Raw genomic sequence first — 9,764 nt, 5'->3', positions numbered from 1 at the left:
TTTTTTTTACAGAGATGGGGGTCTTGTGTGGTTGCCCACATTAGTCTTCAACTCCTGGCTTCAAGCAATCTTTCCACCTCAGCCTCCCAAAGCGCTGGGATTATAGGTGTGAGCCACCATGCCCAGCCTAATAAAGCTGTTTTAACTTCTAAACGGATTGCCTGTACTAACCGTGAAAGAGCTGAATGAATCGCGGTTGTAATGCCGAGGTGATCAGACTGTCGGGCAGCTCCCTCAGGAAGAGCTTCAACAAACTGGCTGCTGAGCAGATGTCACCGTCCCTCCCGAGCTCCACGGGCACTCCACTCTCAAACTTGAGTCGAAGTTGTTCCACCACCTTCACGTTACCATTCACTCTAAAAAGACCTTCTTGGGTGAGTCCTGGAAGAGCAACGTAGACACAGAAAATAAATAGGTTGCTCACAGACATAAAATGTAAAGAATGATAACAGAAAGAAAGAAATCTCAGCATATGGTTCTCTCAACACTGTAATTATCAATCATTGTGTGTGGTCTTCACATTTTATAAAACTTTCTTTAGAATAATAAATGCTCATATCTACTGCCTATCAACTAAAAAGATCATATATGATTGGTATAAAAGCTGGCCTCTAAATATAAGGCTATGCCATATATAAACATAGAGCGAAACAGAGCACACAAGAAATTTCATTTATATAATCTTACATAGCACATAACAAAAACTTACTCAGGGTCCTAATAGCAGCTTAACATTTCATAAGCAACTACTTTTTAAATGACATGTATTTAAGAAACTTCTAAACTCTATGTGATTACCTGTGTAATAGTTTAAGAAATAAGTGATAGTTTTTCAGTATTCACTAAATTCAAAATGTAAGACTCTAGGTCTAAAGTGGTATAAGACAAGATCCTTGCCTTCAGTCAGTGGATGGGGGATATCAGTGTCAGCTGAAGTTATCAGAGAAGCCTCCTGGAGGTCAGCTTAACCTTTGGCTAAAGCAACACAGAGGCACTGGAGCTGTTGTGCTGGGAATCCAATGAAGCTTGAGCTTCAGGGCCCCTCATTTTCTTGGGCCCTTTACAAGCTCTGTCCTAGTCCTGTATTCTTAGTATTATGTTTTGTTTTTTGGTTTTTTTTCTTAAAGAAGTCTCAAAGAGATTAAGCATCTGGACCCACAAAACCTTGATCTACCCCTGACAAAGAGAAACAAAAATAGGAATTGAGAAGCAGAGACCGGATAGCATAAAGAAAAGTAGGCAGGCAAAGGAAAATGTGGGGTGCCTGGTCAAAGAATGACGGGGTAATAAAATGGAGAAACAGGAAAGGATCTACGGCAAGTTAAGGAGTGAAGGCTTTATCACTGGAGCACTAAGTGAGGAAAAAGACAAAATACAATCGGGTTTTAGGAAGATTTAGCTAGCTAAGAAGTAGAGTATGAAGAGGGCTTGCCTTATGGAAACTACCTTCTACTTTAAGGTAGTAAACTAAGTTTATGGTGGAAAAGGAGTAAATAAAGATGATTTAGCAACTTGGTTTAAAAGGGAGAGGGAAAAGGTTGAAAGGTAATCTTAATGTTTTGAAAAGTAGGAATAAAGAAAAAAAAAACACTGTAAAAGATAAGGTTAGGGGGTAGGGATAGGAGAGTAGCTGGTTTAGGCAGAAGATAATGATTTCCCCCTCAGTGTGCTGCATACCATGTAAGCAAGTGTTTCAGGGAGCAGAGGACTTTGAAAGTGTCAGAAACAATCTTTCTAAGAAAGAGCAGGCCAGGATTTAACTTGACATTCTTGAGAGTCTAATGGTGAATGTTAGCAGTGACATAAGCATTAAAGCCTATCAGAGGTTTTTAGAGGGGAGGTGCTTATTTATATCAGCCTTTGTTTCTTTCCCTCACCTGGCAATTGTATTGCTCTTTTTAAAGCAAAAGAGGAAGCTAATTACATTTTATTTGATAATCTGATAAAATACTTTATGAGCTCTTTAATTCAACAAACATGTAATAAGCACCTGACATTGTTAGTAATAAAAAAAAATCAATCATGAGAAAAAAATTCAAACACTATCATTACCCTCATGGACTTTGAAGTCTGGTAAGATGTTTGCGTTCTTCCACGTTTACGTATTATTTGACTGTGAAGAAAATCAATGTCAAAAGTTGATAGGAATTTTAGCTCCAATTCTGACAAAAATTGTGACACTAGGGATGATATTAAAAGTATTTAACAATGACTATTACCAGGGCACCACCTAAATGGAAGAGATACCAACTGGTTTGTGTGACAGCTTCTAACATAGTTCTTATGATCCCCACACCTCTTGGTACCACACCCATTGTAATCCCCACTACTTGAGTGTGGGCTGGACATAGTGACTTACTTCTAACAACAGAATACTACAAATATGATGTCATGTTGCATCTGAGATGAAGTTATAAAAGACTGACAATCTATCACCCCGCTCCTGCTCCCGTTCTCTCTCCTCTCTCCTCTCTTTGTTAGCTACTGGCCATGGGCAAAGAACTAAAGGCGGTCTCTGGCCAACGACCAGGGAATAACTGAGCCCCTCAGGTCAACAGCTCACAGGTAATAGGATCCTACCAACAACCACATGATGAACTTGGGAAGGAATTTTTCCCCTGTTGAGTACTGACATGACTGAAGCCTTGGCTGAAACGGAGGACACAACTAAGATGTATCTGGATTCCTGACCCACAGAAACTGTGAGATAATGATAAATACCATCGGTTTAGTCTACTATGTTTTGGGGCAACTTATTATGCAGCAAATGGATAATGAATATGATATACCTTTCCCTTAAATTCTGTGGAATATCAGGTTCTATTGGGAGATGCCAGCTTAGTCATTTAAAGCTTTCAAGCTCTGTCTCCTCTACTACACAAAAGTTTATCTTTAACTTCAGAAGCTTATCCATCAAGCAGCTAGCATCCAACAGAAAGGCATTCCATCCCTGGTCAAAGCTGAAATCCTGAAAATTTAGAGTTTTATTTCCTGTTCCTATATTTACCCAGCTGCTTAACCTAATGTTGCCTTCTGTTTTTGGCCTGGCAAATGCCTCTTGGATCTGATTTCACATGATGGCTTTTTTTTTAGCTTTGACCTTACTTTTCCAACAAGGATTTTTGAACCTTCCCCCAAATAAATATACTTCCAGCAATTTCAAAAAAGCTATCCAGCTCCAAGAACTGTCTGTGGTCCTCAAGCCTCCTGATCCTACTGGACCAAGCTAGCAGACATAAAAGGCACAAATGAAAATGCCTGAATATAATGTTCCTCAATATTTTCCTCTCTCTGTCCCATTTACCTGAACAACTCTTTACCCTCAGGAATATCTCCCACCCACAACTCTTATGATAATTAGTAATGTTCAACTAGGGCAAGTTTACAATCCTGGACATGAATATGTCACATTCTAAGAAGAATCCATATAGTTTTTTAGAGCCTCTTATGAGGCTATAAATACATCCAATACACACATGAGGCTTACCAGACCATATAACCTTAAATTTTTCTACTGTAAGTTTAGAAAGTTATAACAGAAATATTCAGAAAAAGGAGACATTTGGATGACTTCATGAAGCAGAGTTACTCTCATACATTCCAGAGATCCTATTATATTTGATTTTAGGAGCTTTGTGCTAATTATCACAAAACAGCAACTTAAGAGTGGTTTAGAAATGAAGAAAAAATTATATAAGTTAACGTCTACACCACTGAAAGATACTTTTCTGTACAACTGAAATATTTCTTTCAAAATACTATGAATATAATCATTAGAAACAGAATATGCCAGAAATCACAATTTGCCTAACAGCACACTTTGGCCAAGACGGTAGTATGACAATACTGTATGTAGACACATTCTGACACCTGGTGGTGACTTGGGACTCTACACCGTGGGTTAAAACGACATAACCCAGAATATCTACATGCTAAAGTAAGAGAAGGAAGTCATTAACACTGCCAGCGAGATTAGTTATTTTAAGAGTTTAAAGACTATATGCTTTACAAGTTATAACGTATACATTTTTTAATGGAAATATCCATAATCTGTTTAAAGGGCTTGATATAGGTCTTTCCGTCTTAAAGTTCCTTTACAATAATAATTTACCCTTATGCCAAATTGTTAAATTGTCAGCATTTACGAGAAACAATAATAAAGCATAAACAAAGTATCAACCTATGATTGTGCTGTGGTGGGGTTCAGGCGCACAGGGGAGCCCTCAGTTCCCCTGAGAGGACGTTTCTTCAGGTTCTTGGTCTATCACTTCCCAAGAATAGGAGAGGAGACCACAGCACAGTGCGCTCATAAAAGTAAATGCCGGACTCAAAAGTGTTTGTAGAAAGTGGTTTATTTAGGCAGAGAGAAAAAGGAGGAGAGAGAAAGAAATAGCTAGCTCTCACACTGAGAGAAGGAAAAGCCGCTCTAACACAGAGATGGGTTCCCAGAGAGGGCAAATCAGAGAAGGAAAACTCCTTTCACATTGAGTGAGAGAATCCAGAAAGATGGAATCCAGGAGAGGAAAGTAGCTCCCATAGTGAGTGGTAGGGAATTGAGAGAGAGAGAGAGAGAGAGAGATGGAGTTAAGGAGAGGAAAAGCAGCTTCCACACTGGGAGGAAGGGGACCCCAGAGGGGAAATCCAGGAGGGGAAAGAGATCTCCCACCATGTGGGAGAGGATTCCAGAGAGGTGGAAATCCAGTGTGGGTGAAGGAGAGGGGCATTTATCCTGGGAGAAATTCCCACCTCCCGAAGTTCCTTTGGCCAATGAAAGGGGTTCCTTTAAACTTCCACTGGGGTGACTGACTCTTAGTTTCTTCCCGTGCCTGCAAAATTTAAACATAAACCATTAAATCTCCCGAATGGGGAGAGATGGGAGCGGGGCATGGCACTGGGAAGCTCTTGCTCTTAAAACTACGCCCCCTTGTGGACCTGGAAAGAGAACACATTCCCTCAATTGCATTATATGAGCGTTCACCCCTATAGTCCCATTCCCATGCCTGACACAGTGCTTACTGTGTATCACAGGTGTTCAGTAAATATTTGTTGACCCCCAAAAAAACCTGCAATGTAATTAAATAAAACAAATTGAAACATTATGTCCTTAGACTTTATACTACCCTTCAAACTTACACAGGTTCTTTGGTTTATTAACATGATAGTTTCAAATACAAGAAGGGGCTTGTGTTTGTCTACATAGTAATTAACTACATAGCCTTTCAAAATACAGGTGCCAGGCCTACCCCAGCTTGCCCAGTCAATATTCTGATTCAGTAGATATGAGGTGGGCAATGCATGTGCATTTTGAAAAGATTCCACCAGTGATTCTATTTCATATCCCTCATCAGGAATGATCGATTTAACTTAATAAAATGTTTAGTTTGCATTACCCAAATACACCCTGTTAAAGTATAACTAACAGTATACTAAGGAGGGGTAGAAGAAAATCCCTAAATCAAATTTTACCAAAATTTTCCTACGTTGATGGTGTGAGTTTAAATTGTTTCAACTCTGATAGAGTTCATCACAAATGCACATATCCTCTGACCACCCAGTCATGGAATCACTGTTTGTAAAAAAAAAAAAAAAAACAGAAGACTGGAAACAATTCATTTGCGCATCAGTATGGGACTGCTTAAAGACATGATATATACCTATGGTAGAATAGCGTGCAGAGAAAATAAAATAATTAAAAATTAGTAAAACTATTTATGCAACTGTTTTCTAAGCATCTGGCCTTTTTGCAATTTATCTTCCTTCAATAAGGAGATAAATTCTACAGAGTAAGAACAGAAGTCTGGCTCTTTCCAGAGCAAAATATCATTTTGTCACAAAGAACTGCCCGAGAGTGGGTAATTTATAAAGGAAAGAGGTTTAACTGACTCACAGTTCAGCATGGCTGGGGAGGGCTCAGGAAATTTACAATTAAGGCAGAAGGAAAGGAAACCAAGGCACCTTCTTCACAATGTGGCAGAAAGAAGAAGTACTGAATGAAGGGGGAAGAGCCCCTTATGAAACCATCAGGTCTTGTGAGAACTCACTATCATGAGAACAGCATGGGGAAAACTGCCACCATGATTCAATTACCTCCACCTGATTTCTCCCTTGACACATGGGGATTAGGGGAATTTTAATTCAAGATGAGATTTGGGTGGGGACACAAAGCTGAACCATATCAGTCATCTACATGCCTAGTAAACAGAGCAGACAGATGTTTTTTCAATTAACATCTGACCATCAGCAGAATGAATAGTTTGTCATAGAGTCCCTGTCAAAAGTTGACACATGTTCCTATAGAGGAACATGTGATGAGCACTTCTCACTCATTTTCAATGAAGGATTCTTATCAGAAGGGGAGAAAGGATTTGTAATCTTGGAAAGAAATGGCCTGAAACCAATTGCTCAAAATACAGTAGACCCACCTTACACACGGGGACATGTTCCAAGATGGCCAGTGGATGCCTGAAACCTTGGATAGTACCAAACCCTATATATACTGGTTTTTTTCCTATACATACATACCTATGATAAAGTTTAATTTATAAAGTAGGCATAGTAGGAGATTAACAACAATAACTAAGAATAAAACAGAATAGAGCCAGGTGCAATGGCTCATGTCCATAATCCAAGCTACTTGAGAGGGTGAGGTGGGAGGATTGTTTGAGGCCAGGAGTTTAAACCAGCCTAGGCAACATGGCGAGACCTGCCTCTAATTTTTTTTTTTTTCATTAGCAGGTTACAAAGGCACATGCCTGTATAGTGCTAGCTACTCAGGAGGCTGTGGTGGTAAGATTATATGAACTGTGGAATACAAGGCTGCAGTGAGTTATGATCACACCACTGCATTCCAGCCTGGGCAACAGAGCAAGACCCAAATAAGCAAGCAATAAAATAGAGTAATTGGGAGAGATTAGTTCTTACCATAGATCTTAACAACCTCAACATACAATTTTTTTCCTTACTTAGTCAAGAACTCAACTTTTCAATTAAAAGACGCAATTCCTGGCATCTCCTTGGCATATGTGAATTGCCAGCATCATTACTCTTGCACTTTGGGGCCATTATTAAGTAAAATGAGTCACCTGAACACAAGCACTGTGATACCACAACGATTGATCTGAAAATCGGGCCACTACAAGTGACTAATAGGCGGTAGCATATATATGTGGATACACTTGACAAAGCGAGGATTCAGGTCCCAAGTGGCAGGATGGCTGGAGATATCATCATGCTCACTTAGAAGGCTGCACCATTTAAAACTGATAAATTATTGGCTGGGTGCAGTAATCCCAGCACTTTGGGAGGCCAAGGTGGGCAGATCACCTGAGGTAAGGAGGTCAAGACCAGCCTGGCCAACATGGTGAAACCCATCTCTACTAATAATACAAAAAAAAAAATTAGTTAGGCATGCACCTGTAATCCCAGCTACTCAGGAGGCTGAGGCAAGAGAATTGCTTGATACCAGGAGGCAGAGGTTGCAGTGTGCCGAGATCAAGCCATGGGCTCCAGCCTGGGCTACAACAGCGAACCTCCATCTCAAAAAGATTGAATGGTTTATTTCTGGAATTTTCCAGTTAGCATATTTGGACCATGATAGGTCACAGGTAAGAGTGAAACCTTAAAAAACCAAACCATCCATAAAGGGGGACTACTGTACAGAATATTTTTGAAGCCTCAAGTTTTACATTTAAAAATCCCTACATGGCTGGGCGTGGTGGCTTGTGCCTATAATCCCAATGCTTTGGGAGGTTGAGGTAGGAGAACTGCCTGAGCCCAGGAGTTCAAAACCAGCTGGGGCAACACTAGGAGAACCTGTCTCTTAAAAACAAACAAACAAACAAAAAACAGCCAGGTGTGGTGGAACCCATCTGCAGTCCCAGTTACTCAAGAGGCTAAGAAAGGAAGATCACTTGAGCCCCAAGGCACGAGATTACAGTAAGCTATGATCATGATCAGATCGCTATACTCTGGCCTGAGTAACAGAGCAAGACCCTATCTCTAAAAAATAAAAATAAATTAAAAAAAAAAGATGTAGGGAATATGGAAGCATTCTCTCAAATTATCTGGGCTTATGATTTATTTTAAACAAAATAATCAAAAAGCTGTGGGCTACACAGCTCTCAATAACTGAGATATAATTGATCTTTTTACTGTATAATGATCTACTATATTATTCCCCAAATGTTTTACATGCTTAATTTTATCACTCCAAAAATCAGTGAAACCACATCTCCTCCCCACAGTAAGCTTCATGCCATAATGTTTTGGTATCTCTTCTAAGTGTATGAAGGTAGTCAAAGCACTGAGTAAGTTCATGATTGACCTCAGGTGAAAGAGATACCCAAAAAGTGCTTGATTACACTAAAAATTATTAACTATCAGTTGGAATTTAATTAATCTAGAAAACTCTCTATTAATATTAGAACAGTGTATTTTAGCATTTAAAACTAGGAAACATTCCAAACTAGAAATCTCTATAATTAAACTGATTGCTCTACGGTTAATCAAATTAGTACTGTCAAGATAATGTTAAGCAGTAATGCCCCTTTTTAAATGAAAAGTATATTACACAATAATTTGATATTCTAATGAAGGTGCTTTAGAGGACAGTATAATCATACATTATGAAATAATTCACACAAATAATTTGTTTATCCAAGGACTGTGAAAATGAACAGAATGACTTAACTCACCATGCTGCGTCAAGTATTCCACAATATTCCATACTATTCCTGGAATGCCATTCTCGGTGAGCCCCTGCTGTTCAAGTTCTTGGAGACTGACTCCAAATAATTTCTGATAGGTGAAATCCTTCTGTTCATTTAATGGCACTGCCACTATCTTTTTCATGTCTTCTTTCAGCCGAACCGCTGCTTTACTTTGCTTAAAAGAGCGTAAGAAAAAAGAGCAGTCAGTCATATTTACCACAGGAGGTTGCATGGTTACAACAGAAACACCTGAATTAAAATGTGTTTGAAGATGAATAGTTGTGGTCTTCACTTATTTTTACTTCAACTCAAATCAAAATCTCCAACATCTCTCACATGTTGCTCAGATATAATGGTTAAAAAGAGTGAAAAGCAATGAGAAGCCTGAAGCCACAACTGAAGTATGTAGCTAAGGGAGGGAGCAATACACTGCAGTATCTAAGATATATTACTACAGTAACCAAGGGGTGTGACTCAGCAGCACCTGGTTAACAGGACAATAAAACGTTTATAAGAACAGTGAAACGCCACGCAGATCCTGAAATAATGAGATGTTTCCAAAGATAATAATTTGTTCTGGTGTCATTTTAAGGTAGCTTTAAGTTAAAGTGTCAGAAGAAAACATTACAATGATCATTCTCCATGCACAATGACCATTATGGTTCCCTGATTTCATTACATATATAAATATCTCGATAGTCTTTTGGAACTTAATATAAACTCAGTTCTTACTGAGGTTCAAAATGCCCTCGAATCTTTGAAACAACTACATTTAGGGAGTCATAATTTTAAAATTTTCAACGAGATTGTATTATATATATTATAAATAAAAATGAAACTTAGATTCAATTACATCGAGTTACTAACACAATGAAAAATTCATAAAAGTTTGTTTCTTCCTTGTAATAAAAATCTACATCCAAACAAAGAAAAATATTTTAAAGCATGTGTCTGATTAACCGATATTCTAAAAATCAGGATAAAAAAAACCTGAAAAAGCAAAAAAAAAAACTCCAGAAAAAAAAAAAAAAAAAAAAAAAAAAAAAAGAACCCTGA

General features: G+C 38.5%; 1 protein-coding gene across 5 annotated transcripts in view; it reads right to left on the bottom strand.

Moving 5' to 3' along the window:
• The window catches only part of FAM13A (family with sequence similarity 13 member A), a 390,503-nt gene that overhangs the window by 295,582 nt on the left and 85,157 nt on the right, over positions 1-9,764 (bottom strand). For all 5 annotated transcript variants that reach the window (XM_017545084.2, XM_017545082.2, XM_017545085.2 and 2 more), the window contains 2 exons: positions 8,694-8,883; positions 172-381 (listed from right to left, as the gene is read on the bottom strand). In XM_017545084.2, coding sequence (XP_017400573.1) covers positions 172-381; positions 8,694-8,850 — 367 coding nt within the window. In that variant the 5' untranslated portion in view covers positions 8,851-8,883. The remainder of the gene's footprint in view (positions 1-171; positions 382-8,693; positions 8,884-9,764) is intronic.

Source organism: Cebus imitator, unplaced genomic scaffold (genome assembly GCF_001604975.1).
Source record: "Cebus imitator isolate Cc_AM_T3 unplaced genomic scaffold, Cebus_imitator-1.0 Scaffold177, whole genome shotgun sequence".
NCBI classification, from domain to species: Eukaryota; Metazoa; Chordata; class Mammalia; order Primates; family Cebidae; genus Cebus; species Cebus imitator.
This window is presented reverse-complemented; position numbering and strand designations above follow the sequence as displayed.